This window comes from Cydia fagiglandana, chromosome 8, assembly GCF_963556715.1.
Source record: "Cydia fagiglandana chromosome 8, ilCydFagi1.1, whole genome shotgun sequence".
In the NCBI taxonomy this organism is placed as follows: domain Eukaryota; kingdom Metazoa; phylum Arthropoda; class Insecta; order Lepidoptera; family Tortricidae; genus Cydia; species Cydia fagiglandana.
The window spans coordinates 5,324,948-5,343,773 of NC_085939.1; the positions used below are offsets into that span (position 1 = coordinate 5,324,948).

Here is an 18,826-nt window from a genome sequence, read left to right on the forward strand (position 1 = left end):
CTGTCTTATTATTTTTCAAATTACTTAACTGACTATAATTATCTTCGACAATGCAGTTTTGGCCCAAAGTTTATCACATATAAAGTGTGTGAAGATAAGTTTATGAAGATAAGATCAGTTAAATTACAAGGAAAAACAGCATAGGAAAACTTCTGCAGAGTAAGTTTTTGGACTTAGGGCTAATTTAGACGGCGCGCGAACTCGCATTCGATTTTAGTTACATTGCGCACTATTGGTTACGTCCAATTCAACCGACCGATCAAAACCAGCAATGGTGTGAAACTCGCATGCGAGTTCTTGCATCGTCTTAATCAACCCTAAAGAGTAAAAAAAAGATTTATTGGCGCTCAATAGTTGTAAAGGGTTCTTTAGGCTAATAATAACGTCACCAGCGAGTCGTGAAAACAGTTGGAGCAGGTCGATCGATTAGGACGGCTGCTCATGCCCCGTCAGCCCGATCTTCCGCTTCTCGGGTTCAGAACCTGATATATTTACCACAAACGCTACTGATCTACCGATAACCGAAACTTAAACTTCACTAGTTTTATTAGCGGGATTCCTTAAATTCTACTCTTTGTCTGTGAGACTTTTTGTTTAGAAACCGATGGATGTTTTTTGATTGGAGATATTTTAATTATCAAATTAATTGATGATAATGTGTCGCTATAAAAATATAGGCAGGCAATGTGTTCTATACAAGTAATACTTACCTAAGCTACTATAATTCATAAACAATCAACTTACATTTCACAGAATACAGGATAAAGAAATAAAAAAACCGGGCAAGTGCGAGTCGGACTCGCGCACGAAGGGTTCCGTACCATAATGCAAAAAAAAAAACAAAAAAAAGGAAAAAGAAAACGGTCACCCATCCAAGTACTGACCCCTCCCGACGTTGCTTAACTTTGGTCAAAAATCACGTTTGTTGTATGGGAGCCCCATTTAAATCTTTATTTTATTCTGTTTTTAGTATTTGTTGTTATAGCGGCAACAGAAGTACATCATCTGTGAAAATTTCATCTGTCTAGCTATCACGGTTCGTGAGATACAGCCTGGTGACAGACGGACGGACGGACGGACGGACGGACAGCGAAGTCTTAGTAATAGGGTCCCGTTTTACCCTTTGGGTACGGAACCCTAAAAACGATGGTCATGTAAAAGGATCAAATCGTCGCTGTGCCTACAAAAGTCGCTATGTGATTTTTGACGATTTTTAGGTTTTAATGCCATTTTGAACCTTATTTCCATACGCATATGCTCCAAAAACAGCGTTGAACTTATTTACATATTTAAGGATTTAACAAATGTAGGTATGTGACGCCCATACAACGAATGTTCTTCCTATAATCGCTAACTGGAATAAATCACATAACTACATTATTAGCTTATTTGAACAGCAATTACAGACGTGCGCTCGCTATGTCATTCTTGACGCATAGCGATATTTTCTACAAGTTTACTGAAAAATTATTAGATGCGCTTGCGCCCGATATGTAGTTTCTCGCACAGAGCGATAATTTTTGTACTAGTTGGAGTCGATGCTGTGTTTCCAGACCGTGCGTTTTACGACACATGGCGGAATTTTCTTATAGTTAGCAATCCAGTATCCAGTCTACCGTATGTTATTACGCGTGTGTACAAAATAATTGAGTTTTGTGAGCTTTCGTTACAAGTTATTGGCAGTTTTAAAGGTAACAAGTGAATGAAAAATTACATAAAAAATAGAAATATGTATTGCCTATTGTATGTTTAATTAGGTATTTAAGTACTGCGGAATGGAGTATCGAAACAAACCAATCTGGCTTTTGGATCAAAATATTATGTACTTCATCATCATCATCTATATATCAACGCCATAAGACGTCCACTGCTGAACAGAGGCCTCCCCCTTGGATCTCCATACGTGCCGGTATGTACTTAATTGTGATTTATCTCTGATAATTTTTTTTTAATAAAGTTAGCGCAATGTACTTTATAACATGAACATGTAGTGCATTTATGCATTACTTAAAGATTTTTTTTCATATTATATTATATAGGACATTCTTACACAGATTGACTAAGTCCAACAGTAAGCTCAAGAAGGCTTGTGTTGTGAGTACTCAGACAACGATATATATAATATATAAATACTTAAATACATAGATAATAACCATGACCAAGCCATGACTCAAAAACAAATATCTTTGTCATCACACAAATACTTAAATGGCCTTATTACTGGGATTCGAACCCAGGACCATCGCCTTCACAGGCAGGGTCAACATCTTAAGTCAATATAAAGAAATATTAATATGTAGTTATAATAAAAAAGTACGTAGACTATTCAATCATAATTAAATTTCCATTATCATCATTCTCATCATTCTCTTGCCCTTGTCCCATTCACTTGGGGTCGGCGCAGCATGTCTTTCTCTTCCACACCTCTCTGTCGCCCGTCATTTCATCATTCACTTGCATTCGTTTCATATCATCTCTCACACAGTCCATCCACCTTTTCCTCGGTTTTCCTTTCCTCGTACTTCCCTCCACATTCATTCGTAATACCTTTCTCGTCACATGACTTTCATCCCTCCGCATCACATGCCCGTACCACGCTAGGCGATTTGCCCTTACTTTTTCTGTTATGGGTGCAACTTTCAGGCTTCCTCTTATATATACTCATTCCTTATCCTATCCATTCTCGTCACGCCACACATCCATCTCAACATTCTCATCTCCGCTACATGCAATCTCTTTTCATCCGTCACCTTTAGGGCCCAACACTTAATTTTCATTATATCGACTATTATAGTTTTTTTTTTCTGTTTTATTGAACACCCCCATCATTTTATTAAATAGCCATGTGACGATAAAGCACACAAATTGTATAAGGTTCTTAATAATTAAATCTAGCCATGTACAGGTTAAGACACTTAGCGGTTTTTACGACTCTAACAAAAATCGCTATGTAACATATTTATAAAAAAATATTTTTTTCACACCATTGGAAGTAAAATATCATTTCAGGTAATTCCGTAATATATGTTAAAGTGCAAATACTTTTATCATAAAAATTATGATTTGTTTATGTTCAATAGTTATCGAAATAAACAGTTTTTTGTGTCTCCTGTAAAGTAGGTTAAAAACACATGGCGACTTTTGTAGGCACAGCGACGAAATGGAACATCGAACATCTATTTAAACATTCATTTACAAAGTATTCAGGCGATTTTTTAAATTATTCGTTAAACTTATATTAAGACAAGGTGTAATCAAAATTTTCTAAAATTTAATAGTCTTCTACCAAATTCTTTACCTGTTATCATTAACCATATATGAGGTACTTATCTAAATGTATATTATAGCTATTTCGTTTATGTCTGACATTCGATGATAGTATAATTTCGGTCCATCAAAGTCGGAAGCTCCTGCGTGAGTTCGAAAGTCATTCTAAATCCATCATTCATTCGCAACTAGACAATAAAAACTGGTATTTCCGAGTCAATAAACGTCTCTGTTTGTTTTTCTAACAGGAAACCTATTTACGTGACTGTAAAAACTAAAAAGATTTGTAAAAAACGTAAAAGGAGCGTGGGTGGCGGACTGACGACAGTTTAAGTAGCGTAACTTGATACAAGTCCAGAAGTTTGTTTTTCTTTACGCTCTCCAAATTGTCGGAAGCCAATGAGTTGATGATATTATTTTGCTGAATACCCCTCTACTCTAAATTTATGAGATTTTGTCGGCCGCCTTTGTTTACGGAAGCAAACCTTTATAGCCACTTAAATGTAATGTTAGTTTTTGCTCCAAAGTTTAATGAGAGGATCTTAAATTTGTGCAACAAACTTAAGACACTACTAAACGGTTATGTTATTATGAACCTAGTGCAACGCTAGTGATATTCTATCTGCATATCAATTCTCTGCCTACTAATTGTAAAACTATTACTATTAGCAATTAACGAAATTGTAAAAACAATTGCTTAGCTCTCAGTTGAGTTTGATATTACTGTCATTAAATCAGTTCAGCTGGAATGGGGTATAGAATAGCCCAAAATATATACTACAAAGTGTACGATGTCTGCTAATAAAAAGGCAACCCGATATTATAACACCTAACTTAGTGTTTTAATATCAAAGCAACATAATATTAGTAAAGACAAAAAACTGACCTTAATTCAAGATATTAGGTTTTTGAGTAATAACGAAAAAAATCTAACCTATGAACCCAATTTAATACTCATCTAATGCACCGAGCTAATGATTATTTCCAAAGATCGATGAAGTTGATTGATACTCCATCGGTTGTCTGTGTGCGTAGGCGCAGGAACGTCACGTGGCAAATCCCTCGGTGCAACCCCTATTCGATCATCATGCCTCTCTTTCAGTTCAACTTAAAGAAAGTAATGATAGAACGAAATGGCAAGTTGGCCTAGTGTGAGTGAAGGCGCGGGCTCAAACATCTGCCAGGTTATTTTTTTTGTCTGTTGTTGCCTTTAGGCGGAATAATAATACCAATCTAACTCCAAATCAAGATACAATTAGGTATTTTAATTCCGTAGTTGAAGTAATATATTTAACGGACAAAATGATACTATATTATCAAGAGATGCGTTTCTTTGGTTATTATTTGCTTGATTATATTTTTAATTATTATTCTCGTATTATAAAGACAAGATTAACACGAATTACAAACGCGATAAAAATTTAAAAACTACATACTTCACTTTATTAAAGAGGTAGCAAATAAAATACAAAGTAACGGTTCTTCTCAATATGTTTTATGCACTGGTACATAATTTAAATCTGGATTGAGCATTGAATCAACTATGCACAATGAATGCTCAAATTCACATGTAGCGTGCCATTCAGCTGTAACTTCAATGCCCTGAATGCCTATGAGACTAAATAATTGAACGGAACAACTACCACCAAAACGACTTGATCTTACACCTTTACAAATTTAACTTTACCGTTGAACAATTATTAACAACTCCTAATTGCAATGCATCAAAGTTTACATTATGTTCCATTGGGTTTTAAGGACTGCACAGGTATACCGGTATGTTCAACTTAGCCAAGAGTTTATTGAAAACGAATGCAGCTCAGAGGTCCCAAAAGAAGGGGCAGGTTTGCGTCTGGAGTGAAACAATGAATGAAAAGCGTATTGTACGAAGACCACAAAATGAGGTCTGGATCAGTTTTATTATTAAGTGCGTAACATGTTGAGTTTAAAAGAAGACGGTTACTTCGTTCATTGACGTCTGGTTAGCTGTAGATCAGTATGCTTTATTAAAATAAAATGTTAGTAACAGTCCCACATTTTGCTATAAAATAGTTGAATTATTTATCTTTTATTTACAAGTAATTTCAACAGTTGTTAGAATCATTAATTAAATCATCATAATAAATTTGTTCAGTCTGTCACCGAGAAATGTATTAAATATACATATCATAACCCGAGTGCCGACCGACTGTCTACTATAGCTACCGAGAATAACTGGTGTTTCTCTTACAATGCCCAGTCTAGACTAGACTGTAACTAAACAAAAGAACGGCAGTCTAACCTGCGATAGCCGACACAGCTGTGTTCATGAATGAATAGGCGACCGAGTTACCTTCAAATGCTATAACCTATCTCAATGCAGGTCGCCTTGAAATAGCTCAGCTATTCAGGGCTTCCCCAGACGGCATTATTTCTTATTAGATGCCGTACAAAAGGGAGCCTTCAACTTGATGTAAGTTAAGGTCAAACACAAAGGCGCGGGCCGCGGGCGGCAGGGCTTAGACTGCATCTAGACGACTAGGTATGAGGCATTCATTCCATTGCTAAGAGGAATTCTAAGGGTATAATATCCTGCATGACGCTTTCATTTATGTACGAAGTCTTGACGGGCGTTTTTGTACGAATAAAACATATGATGTGACCGATTTTTAAGGGAAACTTAGATGTGCTTTGATTGAAATGATATCGTTTTCTTTTTCCACCTTTTTTCGTTTGCCACCCAACCTAAGTATGTAGTCAAATAATTGATTCTGAAGCTGTTATTCAGAGTGAACTCGTTTATATACCTACTTATATTATACACTCGAAATAAAAAAACAGTTAAAAATACATATATACGTAAGGTAAGATTTCATATATACAAATATGTATATTATTGTACTAAAGTATGCCTTTTACCTATAACACACAGGAACATCATAATGCAATGAGGTAAACTAAAATCTCCAGATTTTGTTACTCGAACGCCATTAGGTTAATGGTTTATCTAAATTTAGCTCATAACTTGAGCGCATTATGTCACATACGGTCCCACATGGTCTCAAGATGTTATTCTGAGCGGATTGGCGGGAAAAAATACTTCTTAAGTTACAGGATAAAGTGTAAAGTTAGGAACAAAATCGTCAGTCCTTATGAAAAGCCTTATGTGCTCTGTACGCTGTTATTCCGTTTTTAAGAGGACGGTTAAAAGCTGAAGAAGGCACCGAGCCTAATCCTTGTGCAGTGTTCGGTTCCTCATAATCGTGAACTTACAAAAGATTTAGCCTACTTCTTTTATGAAGCAACAATTTTAAATTTCTTACGCCTATAAAATTGACGTCGATTTATTAAGAAGTTAACATTTTTATAAATTCTGGTAGCCTAGCTGTAAGAGCGCGCGAAGCCCGGCTCGTACAATGAGTTCTTCGGCGATTATGTACGATAAATATGTACCAAAAAAAATGGAACTAATCAAAATAAGGCCTTGTGTGCTTATCCCCTCTGGGTTGGAAGGTCTGAATCAGATTGCAGCCGCTTGTATTTAGTAATATAAATACAAATTTAAAACTACTTTGTATTTTGCATTTGAAATATGTACTTAGTAGGTACATATATCAAGGAAGTGTTTGTATTTTGTACTTAAATTACTTTTCATAAACAATTCTTCCCATTTCTGGGTACTTACCTAATTTGTAAGTACATAGGTTACTTTAGTGTTTAAATAACTGCCACCAATTTATTTTAAATATAAGCTTTGTATTGTTAATGATAAAAATACAATGATTAATATGCAATAAAATTAGTGTTCGTCTTGCGGGTCTTGCCCATATGCTGCGAAAGTGACGCCCAGACGCCTTAAGAAGGCTCTGTCTTAAGATGAAATAGCCAGTATATTGCTATCAATTCATGTCAGGCGTTGTGTACTATGCCATTCATCTGATACAGACAGGACTGATGATGAATGGAAATGTGCAAACCCAACTTAATAACTCTTCTTCTTCTTCTTCTTCCTGGGGTTATCCCGGCATTTTTGCCACGGCTCATGGGAGCCTGGGGTCCGCTTGACAACTAATCCCAAGATTTGACGTAGACACTAGTTTTTACGAAAGCGACTGCCATCTGACCTTCCAACCCAGAGGGGAAACTAATCTTATTGGGATTAGTCCGGTTTCCTCACGATGTTTTCCTTCACCGAAAAGCGACTGGCAAATATCCAATGATATTTCGTACATAAGTTCCGAAAAACTCATTGGTACGAGCCGGGGTTTGAACCCGCGACCTCCGGATTGAAAGTCGCACGCTCTTACCGCTAGGCCATCAGCGCTTACCCAACTTAATAACTATAAACCTCAAAGTGCAACTGATTTGAATTTATCTTCATTTGTAACGAGTACGATTTACCTTGCAAAAGGCAAGAATAAGGTATTGCAATCACAAGCTTAGTACATAAATAAGGTATCTACCATACATATGAGCAAACTACTCATGTATGAGCCTTAAACATCAAAATTAGAATTAAATTAAAAATTGGGGGCTCCATACATAAAACTGACTTTTGAGATCTGTCGTTGAGCAGGCTATTTAAAGTCCCGTGACCCGTTTTACATTATTAACTAGAGTGTCATATACATATGTACAGATAGCGAAAAATATGTGTTGTGTGTGACACTAGATAATAATGTAAAGCACGGAAGATATTACGATTAGTTGAAATTACCCCGCAGTCAAAATTGGTTTCCAGTTGCTTTCCAGTTACATACGAGTACACATCTTCATACGAGTAAAAAGAACGTTTATAAACTGTGATCCGATTACACATTTTTTTACACCTACCTTTTAATTCCCATTACGTACCGTGGTGGTTTGATAGCACATGCATGTTAAAATTAACACATTCAATGTATGTACCTAATCATTAAAATAACTAATCACGTAGGAACTTACTACAAGTACCTACTTTACAGAAATACTACAAAATTTGATTTTAATACATATGTACATAGTTGTTCCAGATACCGCTGGAGTGACGAAGCCCAAAAAGACCTGCGGGCGCAGCACGGTTCCATTTTTATCGACTATCACTATGCGCGTCCCTTTCGCACTTACATACTTGTTAGAACGTGACAGGTATGGTGACAAGGGATAAAAACGCCACCGTGCTACGCCGCCTGTCCGCCCTCGGAATACCCAACTGGCGTGAAGTGGCGCAGAATAGGGCAGAATGACGCTCTCTTGTGTCAGAGGCCAAGATCCTCTTTGGGTCACTGAGCCAGTGATGTATGTATGTATGTGTGTATGTATGTATGAATATAGTTGGGTATGAATCAGCTAAGTAGGTAGGTACTTTTACTGGGAGTCTGTTTCACGAAAGCATGTATCAGTAGCGGAAGCCTTTCGTTAACTCATTTTATTATTTAGAATGGGACTGCCACTTATTTTATATGTTACAATCCGTCGTAAGTCAGGCCCCATAGGCCGTAGGTCTCCGCTTGACCGCTATTGACCATTTTAGGGTTCCGTAGCCAAATGGCAAAAAACGGAACCCTTATAGATTCGTCATGTCTGTCTGTCCGTCCGTATGTCACACCCACTTTTTTCCGAAACTATAAGAACTATACTGTTGAAACTTGGTAAGTAGATATATTCTGTGAACCGCATTAAGATTTTCACACAAAAATAGAAAAAAAACAATAAATTTTGGGGGTTCCCCATACTTAGAACTTAAACTCAATTTTTTTTTTCATCAAACCCATACGTGTGGAGTATCTATGGATAGGTCTTCAAAAATGATATTGAGGTTTCTAAAATTTTTTTTTTCTAAACTGAATAGTTTGCGCAAGAGACACTTCCAAAGTGGTAAAATGTGTCCCCCCCCTGTAACTTCTAAAATAAGAGAATGATAAAACTAAAAAAAAATATATGATGTACATTACTATGCAAACTTCCACTGAAAATTGGTTTGAACAAGATCTAGTTAGTAGTTTTTTTTAATACGTCATAAATCGTAAACCACAATTTTATTGTTGCTTTCTGCTACGGAACCCTTCATGGGCGAGTCCGACTCGCACTTGGCCGCTTTTTTTTACTTTCAGTAATTAATTAACTAATATGTAAAATTAATCTTATTCCAAAGATAATTGTAGTGTGATTACTAACGTAACTCAGTTAACCAGATCATTTTATCTACTCCAGGATCTGCTTGGATTGGGTCACCCAGGGCACGTGCCGGGACACAAAAGCTACGGGGCAGCTGGCGTGGGCGGCTGCAACACAAACAATTCCATTACATTTGGATCATTCAATACTGAACCCTATGACTACGGGAAATAAAGCGATAAGAAGCACATTCTGGAGATCATAGATCTGCCGTATTGTTATTGCTGAAGACTCTGTTGGAAATACGCAGTAAACAACAATTGTTTTGGTTGATACAGTCAACTTTGATGTACTAATCAGTTATTTTGTGTGCAATCGGTACATTATAGATAAGACTGGTCTCGTATTATTTATTTGATAATACATATACGTATAGCAAATTTGAGCATTGGCATGCTGCTTAGATATATATTTCCATATATGTACATATGTATGTGGTACCTATCCAACTAAACTAGAGTTGCAATGGCGTGGTATAAAATAAATATATGGTTAGATTTTGTTGTACGAATATAATAAATTATTTTATAAATTCTTGTACGATAGTTTCAAACTAATTTTAAGAAAATAACCAAAAAAATAACCATTCCCCACCCTTTCTCTCCGAAACTACTTGGTCTAAAATTTTATAAAAATACAGATAATAGTGCTTTACCTATAAATGACAGGAAAACCTATTAGAAATGTACAGTAAAGCGTGAGTCGGACTTATGTACGGAACCCTAGAAACGTGAGTCCGACTCGCACTTGGCCGTTTTTTCTTTATAATTATTTTATAAATTCGTTTACGATAGTTTCAAATTACTAATTTATAGAATTTGATTTAATTCTTAGACAAACCAATGTTTTTTTTATATAATCTCGAATATCGGTACCGTTGCAATTCGCGCCATTCTTGCAGATGGAGCACTGCGCTGGCTCGTGTTTTCGCTTGTCTGCTCGTTTTTATGCTAGGTATTCCCTTATTTCGATAATAGTGTAAAGGTACAGTGTACTTAGGCAGGTAGGTACACACATCAAATTCTCATAAAAATTAAATAAGTGTATTTCCGCTAAAAACATTATTTTCATTAGAAACTCTCATCGTCACCGGCCATCGCATAGAACATAACACAAGGCAGAGACAGCGTAATATTTGTTAACTTTCAGTTGATGTATGAGCCCACATAACAAACAAACAAACTTCACATTCATTGATAGAGTTAGATCAAGAAAAGTCTGCAGCGATTTTGATAGCCCACGCAGTGCAAGTGTTTTTTTAACCGTCAAACGTCTATGAAAGTATGACGTATAAATAGGTGTACCCTTGTTTTGCCGACAAACTTTTCATCGACAACGATTCATCGAAACGTTAGTACTAGTAATATTGTTTGGCGTTATTTTGTTTCATATACTATTTATTTAAATTTTTCTTACTGCGTAGAAATACTATTCATCGAATATTATTTGATCGCTGATTCGTTTCAAATTATTTTAATTGGCACAAGTACTAAACATTGCAATTCATTTGTTCGACGTATTACTTTAATACATTTTTCTGTTGTAACAATTTTAGGTTTCGGTTAGGTTAGAATTGCGACCCCACACAGAAACGAACGGCTATCAAAGTCATTTTAGGTTAGGTTAGAACTGCGACCCTACACAGAAACGAACGGCTTTAAAAGTAGGTTAGGTTAGAACTGCGACCCCACACAGAAACGAACGACTTTCAAAGTGGGTTTAGGTTAGGTTTGAACTGCCACCCCCCACAGAAACGAACGGCTTTCAAAGTAGGTTTAGGTTAGGTTAGAACTGCGACCCCACACAGAAAAGAACGGCTTTCAAAGTAGGTTTAGGTTATGTTACAACTGCGACCCCACACAGAAAAGACCGGCTTTCCAAGTAGGTTTAGGTTAAGTTACAACTGCGACTCCACTCAGAAACGAACGGCTATCAAAGTAGGTTTAGTTTAGGTTAGAACTGCGACCCCCACACAGAAACGAACGGCTTTAAAATAGGTTTAGGTTAGGTTATAACTGCGACCACACACATAAACGAACGGCTTTCTAAGTGGGTTTAGGTTAGGTTTGAACTGCCACCCCACACAGAAACAAACGGCTTTAAAATTAGGTTTAGGTTAGGTTAGAACTGCGACCGCACACAGAAAAGAACGGCTTTCAAAGTAGGTTTAGGTTAGGTTAGAACTGCGACCACACACATAAACGGACGGCTTTCAAAGTGGGTTTAGGTTAGGTTTGAACTGCGACTCCACACAGAAACGAACAGCTTTCAAAGTAGGTTCAGGTTAGGTTAGAACTGCGACCCCACACAGAAACGAACGGCTATCAAAGTCAAATATTACATATTGAAATAATTTTATGCGTAATAAATTGTATTAAATGCAATCCAAAATGAAATAAGAAAACCCGTAAAGAAATACCACGATATAAACTATATACGAAATAACTCCAGTGCCAATTAAAAATCCCAGATTTAAATTTACTAGTATCAATTCTTCGACGCAATGACTTGTCGATGAAATGAAAATACTTGAAACGTTGTCTTCGAAATAACATTCGATGAAATGTCTGTCGGCAATTCAAGGGTAAACCGTATAAATAACTCATGCACTGCGTGGGCTATTAAAATCGCTGCAGACTTTTCTTGGTCTAACTCTACTCAAAGTATAAAATTTTAAACTATTATACCCAATTGATACACTGGCGTCACCCGAGCGTCGGGGCGGCGTCTAGTCAACTCTATGGCTGCTGCTCGACGCCGCGTTAGCATTAAAAGCAAATAGCATTTAAAATCCCGCGCATAACTCCAGTACAACCCCCTGCGCTGGCGCATTCGTTTGTTCAAAATGCCATTGAAGCACGCGAACGGTTTTAACTCTTCGTATGTGTGTAATAAAGCTGTACATACGCGCTTTATTATGTGCATGTGAGTGTTATAACACTCACACATGGACAGTTGGGTGGGACACCCCTCGAAATGATTGTCCTCGGTGCTACTCGTGTTTTGGGTAGCGTTACCGTTCAAAAATGTACGACGATATGTTAAATGCCACATACCGACTTTGAGAGTATATTTACGTAAGTCAAAGTAATTAATTATAATATTTAATTTAATTAGGTTTCATATATTATATTCTTGAAATGTAAAAAAAACTCCGATCAATCAATGAAATTAATCATATATTTTGAGTAACATTCTAAAGTTCAATATATTTATATGAATATCTATAGTAAATTTAATACCGGTGGGATATCTAACCTCGGCATCGCATCATATGAAAAAACTTACGAAACAAAACGACTGCAAAAAGCAACATGAATAGGTAGGTACATTGGTACCTAATACTCGTGCCTATAAAAATGCGTACCGAGCAAATGTGTACAAAAAATATTATAAACGGTAACGCTACCCCATTCCGCCCTTTGAAAAGGCATGTGTGCAACTAGTAAACGTAAGTACCCCTGTTGATCCCCCCGCCGGCCCAGGTGCGCCCGCGCGGCACGCGCCATTCCCGCCGCGGCCGGCGCCCTGACGCCATCTAAACCAACTGCCTGCATCCCTTATCCGAAGGATACTCGGAATGTGAACTCGCCCATCATGAGTTCAATCGGTGTCGTAGTCTTCCGCAACTCGCCACTCGGCAAAGCCCAAGTTCTCCAGGAGTCCGTCAGCAACGCCGTCAATATAAACAATAACACCAACCAAGGTGTCAGAAGAGAAATCATTATAGTGAGAAAGAAACAGAAGATCCAGTCTCCGCCGACGGTGTCAGTGACTTCTTTAGTGCGTGCTTCTGATCCTTCCGTTGCGAGTGTACCGGCGAAAAGACCGCGAGTTCGTGAAAATGTCCCTGAAGATATAGCTCGGTCGCCGACACCACTCGCGGTGGCACGGCGTAACGCCCGGGAACGGAACAGAGTCAGGCAAGTCAACGATGGCTTTGCCGCTCTACGCAGACACATACCCGAGGAAGTGGCTGCGGAGTTTGAAAATGCCAACTCAAACAGAGGACCGAACAAGAAGCTGAGTAAAGTAGAAACATTGCGTATGGCTGTAGAATATATAAGAAACTTGGAGAGTCTCCTTAATATAGGCCATGCTGACAAAGAAAATGCATCGTGTATGTCAATGGAATCTTTTCCCTCGCCGGCGTCTTCATCGCCACGTGACAACAGCCAAGAAAGAAGTTATTTCGCCCTCAACTCCCCCGCTCTTGATGAAGACGGTCTCGAGGAAGACGAATTAGACGGAACTCTGCAGCAGTTACCTCAGCACCAGTATATAGAATTACCAGCTACCGAAAACTTTCAGTTAGTTTCTACTCCGCATTTGTATGAAGAAGAGGACGGTATCGGACAACCTTTAACCCCGTCATCTGATTTAATAGCTCAAGAAGATGTCAATCCACATCTACTTGATGGACACTTTCCATTTCCAAACTCGGCTGAGCAATTCACAGTGATCCCGGAACAAAACTATTGTAGCGAACCCAATGTGTCATTGAACGATAGTGATTTCGAGGTAAAATATGCGGAGTCTGTCCATCACATGCATAGAAGTTTGGGTGAAGAAACAGACCTGCCTCTGGAAGCAATTAATCCCGATCTAATTATGGCACACGAGCAGTATAAATTCAAAGAAGAGTCATTTCTGGAAAATACACCATACAGTGATGTAGAGCTGAAGAAAGAACTTCCGGACATTCACGTGACGCCTGAAGACAGGGAGCAATTTGAGGAGACTTTGAAATGGTGGCAGGAGAAAACAAGACAAGCACGCCCAAACAATAAGAATTGACTAGAAAAGTGGTATAGCCAAGTGTATTGATAGTAGAGTAATAGATATTTATATTATGGTGTATGTATATGAAGTAATGGATAACATACAGCTGTCGGTGCCAAAGTCGCTGCCGGCGCAAGGTGCGCGGTAACGGTCAGTTAGTTTAATGAAGCCAGCACGCGTCTGCGTGTCTTTATCTTTATGTTAGTCTTAATAGCCAAGAAAAAACATTTGCTCAAACTAGTTAAACAAAGAGTTGACACGTGTTCAATCGATAACCACCTTTCATGTCCGATTATTATAAGTGTTAGACTAAGTGTATCCTTTTACCTGTAGATAAAATATTGGCAAAGTTGGTTGTCACGCTTAATATATTGTATATTTATATTGATATAAATACCTACATTTTTATCTTCCAAACACACTGTAGAAACTATAATTCTAGGTTCTTACTTGACAAATATACTTTTTTACTGTGACGTACCACTATGCGTCTTTTCTGTGGACGTCATACGATAAATAGAATTTAAAGCCCAATATAAAACGTTCTAATTCTTTATAGTAAAATGTACTCTAATACGAAACGTTTTGCGAAACGTTTCTGACCCCGTCTGTATTGCATTATTTTTACTAGATAATTTTGTAAATATTTCTTTATTTGACCGTATTTTTATAATACTTAGAGCACACTGAAACTTTCTGGAACTGGCCACTTAGAAAAAATAAGTCGTCAGATATATCAGAATCCAGAAATTTTCAGTATGGCCCACGTAATGACATCAATAACTGCTTTCAATGTTTATTTGAGCCTTCAGATAACGATAATTACACTTAATTACACATTGCCATCAATGTATGTAATGTCATTAGACGGATCTATTTCAAGATCGTCGTTCCGAACGATAAAAACCTATTAGTTATATGTTTTAGTTTAACCTTTAATTTTATCTGTAAATATTGTTTACAAGGGCACCTAATCATAATACAAATTGTTATAATACTTATTTTAGTGCCTTCGAGATAATAATGTGATGTTAGTTGTAAGTAACTGATAAATAAAAATAAATCATTTTAAATCTTTATCTAATTATTATTTCAATGCTCGATTTGTTACCTATTTTAATATGTCGTTATTTTCTATTAAGCTAATACAGTCCCATTCTTTCAAGTCTCACCCCATTACTGGCAGCATCCCTTATGCTAATTCAGCCATTTTTTTGACATTAAATGACCCACTTTGGCGCTTTGGCATTGGATGAATGCCGCAAGGCCTGGTTGGACAAGTTTTACTTTAAGATATAATTATTCGACTTAAACTTATACATAACATTAAATAATTAGTATTTTGATTACTTAATTACTTTCTTATTCTTTAAATTTTGTTGATATATGCCTACTTGATATTTAAGTTGAAATCTACTGATTCCTAGTAGGTTCATCATTGTATTATTAAACCCTTTTTTATTTAACTTTCTTGATTATACCGTGTTAGAAAATACGATACTCGGACAGCCCCGAGAACTAACGATTGTTTAATCTCAACTTAAACTTTGTCCCGGTTAAGTTCGTGTTTGTTCGGGCCGGGGACCGTTAACGGTAAGCCGATAGCGCCATTGTGATTGTAATGCGCCGCCGTTACCCCAAAAAAACTTCGTGTGAGATTCGAATTCGGGATGCACGTAGGGTTCCTTGCCTAATGAAGAACGGTTACCCGACAACACATTTAACTGGTCCTAAATAGTTCAGGTAACTTCGAAAATCATAAGCTGAGAGTAGATATATTTTTAAATACACATTCAATTAAAGTTGTTACTTATTTATTTAGAGTCTGCGACCAATATTTTTTTAGTTATAATGTACTTTTTTAGTTACCTATATGACATACATACGTATGTCATACAATTATCATACATATAATTAATACGCATCCAAAAATAAATGGTGTTTTACAGATAAGGCACCCTACTTACATGTCATAAAAAATAAAGTAAAACGTAGAAACGGTATGATTAAGAATTCGGGTTAAGTTTCATTTGATTTTATATTGTTACTGTGTAGGGTACTTCTAAATTTTACATAGAAATAATGTATATTGTAGATTATAATGTAACCACAAATTATATTGGTAATTTAAAATGTTATTGTACTGAATTGAACAATGTAAAGAACCCTACGATAAACTTCGATACTACCCAGTATAATTGTCTATAGACATTTCCAATTTCCATAAACAAACAATTTTTTGCGCCATCATTCTTTATTAAACATTTAACAAAGTATCACATCTTCGACAGCATAAAGTCTTGTCAGATTGTAAAATAGCGGAATACAAGACGTTTTTCTTGTAGGGCTGCAAATGTTTATTTATAATAGGAACGCAAACAATTTCATAGTTTTCAAACATGAACATAGCGGTTATTTCTTGCTTCGTTCCGCACGCTCCTTGTTTCCGGGCTCAAGAATGTTAATTTCTTCTAATTTTTTTCTATAGAAATATCGCCATATTTTACGGAGTAAACGCCCTACACGCTATTTTGGCTTCCATTTAAATATTTTCCGGTTCATTCGTCAGGGGCTGTTTTTGGTGATTATAGATTTTGATACACGTGAGCGCACGATTGGGATAAAATTTCAACACAATTTAAGGCTGGCAGCTCTCACCGTTTCTCTCGTCTCATGTACCCGCGCTAGGCTGCAGAGGTTTAGGCAGTAAATCGTAGAAATGTGTAGGTGCGCAATCAGTCAATTATTTATAAGTATTCGCTTAAAATATAAATAAACAACATCAAACATTTAATATCTAGATTATGATAGCTGTTGTATTATACCAAAGACAGTAAAATATTCACAGAGTTCTCGTTCATTAACAGATGAGCTTCCTCCTATCTCCATAACAAATTTTATCGTAATCGGTTCAAAATCGGTTCGTGAAGAACAAGGAGCTACATTCGTATTTATAATATTTATAAACAAAATTATAAGTACCTAAGAATATAACAGGGATGTTTCGTACAATATACCCAATTCCAGCGAACGATTTTATTGATCACAGTAAAAGTAATCAATCATGTTTCTGAAAGTAATGAACTGTCCAATTAATTTTGAACTTGTACAGTTAAGCGATTTCTCGATTTTTTTCCTCTGTAGGTACCTACATAGTATGAACGTGGTTCCTATTTTTTATACATATGTATATGTAACATACCTATGTACGTATTAGAACTTCAAAAATAATGTTCTTTTTCGTTGCCAATGGATGGTAAAGTAGTATGAGTAAATCTGTTAGGACCTAACATAAAGAACACAGCGTCACTCAAGTCAGTAGCAAGTGGCTATTATCCTTCGAAATTAAAACAAGTGTCCTCTCCAGTTTCCTTATCTAAGAGACACCCCTCTAGCGTCTTTTGAGCCTAATCAGCGCTATAGAAAGTGGCGTTGCTGCGTAATTGCGCCAACGTTTCGTTGAGCAGCAGCCATAGAGTGGAACACACGCCGACGCTCAGGAGACGCTAGTGTGGGGTGGCCCTAAGGATTAGGCATACTGCTGCTCCTTTTACTATCGCTCATTGATAACTTGGTACTAACAGCACTTTTCCCTTAAGTACTTGTGTCTGATATCGGGTCAAAATAGATTTCTAAGACATTATTTTGCAATGTAAATTAATTTAGTCCTTGGATTGAGCTTTTATATTTTTCTTAACATTTTCGTTGGTGAAGGTATGCCTATTTATAACTTCCTTCAGTAGAACAATAGTTTGTTTCCTAATTGCATTATGATGTCAACTGCAGTCTTTAAATGATTGACATGTATGTACAAATAGTAAACCTGTGCCAAACTTTACAGCTTTCTATGTATAGTAAGTGAGAACAATGGCCACTAAGCAAGCCGCGGACGGCCTTACTACCTATGTATACCTTGTGGACTACATAATTCTTAAATGCTTAATTTAATTAAGTACCTATATTATATTTGCATTGATGAAAATACCAGGGATTTTGTAATTTATTTAGATTTCAATATACATTTTAATATATGAGATGCGTGGGAAAAGACTTACTTTTGCATGACAAAGATTCCCAATACTATGAGGAAGAGCTCCTGATCGGACCGAAAAAGTCCGTTACGGCACGATACGGCTTTTGTTGACTTGTGTACGGCGGTTAAGTACCCTTGATACTTGATGCGAGCGTACATTCGTTTTCTTAAGTACGCTTAGCTTAGGTAACGTTAGTCATGACATGCGTGACTTTTGGTAAAATTGTATTAAATATATTAGTCTGTAATGTTTGTATTCATACCTACGGACAACTTCATTAAAATATTAATTATTCTATATGTTGATCCTATAATGGTAAGCACGTTACCTTAATCTTCTTCTGGGTTTCCCAATTTTAACTGACATTAAGTAAATCCCATAGATGACGAATATCGTAACCGGTTGACCCCGGTATGTTTGTCTTATGGGTCTTTTAAAGTTAAAATAAAATAAGTTTTTCTTAGAAAACCGTCATATAACATCACAGCACAAACCATTGGCGTAATAACATCAAATCGTCAAATGGTAACAAAATAAGGTAAGATAAGATAAATAAAAATTATTTAATTAAAAAATATCAAAAAAGTTAAAACAATCATAATAAGCTT

The 18,826-nt window shown here is 36.7% G+C and overlaps 1 protein-coding gene across 1 annotated transcript; it reads left to right on the top strand.

The window, feature by feature from the left end:
- Nucleotides 1–12,994: 12,994 nt before the first annotated feature.
- On the top strand, nucleotides 12,995–14,538 carry LOC134667001 (achaete-scute complex protein T8-like). The gene has a single exon (XM_063524309.1). It carries the CDS (start codon nucleotides 13,000–13,002, stop codon nucleotides 14,197–14,199), a length of 1,200 nt encoding a protein of 399 aa, XP_063380379.1. The 5' UTR covers nucleotides 12,995–12,999; the 3' UTR covers nucleotides 14,200–14,538.
- Nucleotides 14,539–18,826: the final 4,288 nt, after the last annotated feature.

Coding starts and splice junctions, on each gene's coding strand:
- LOC134667001 (XM_063524309.1), top strand. CDS start 13,000: ATGAGTTCAATCGGTGTCGTAGTCTTCCGCAACTCGCCACTCGGCAAA.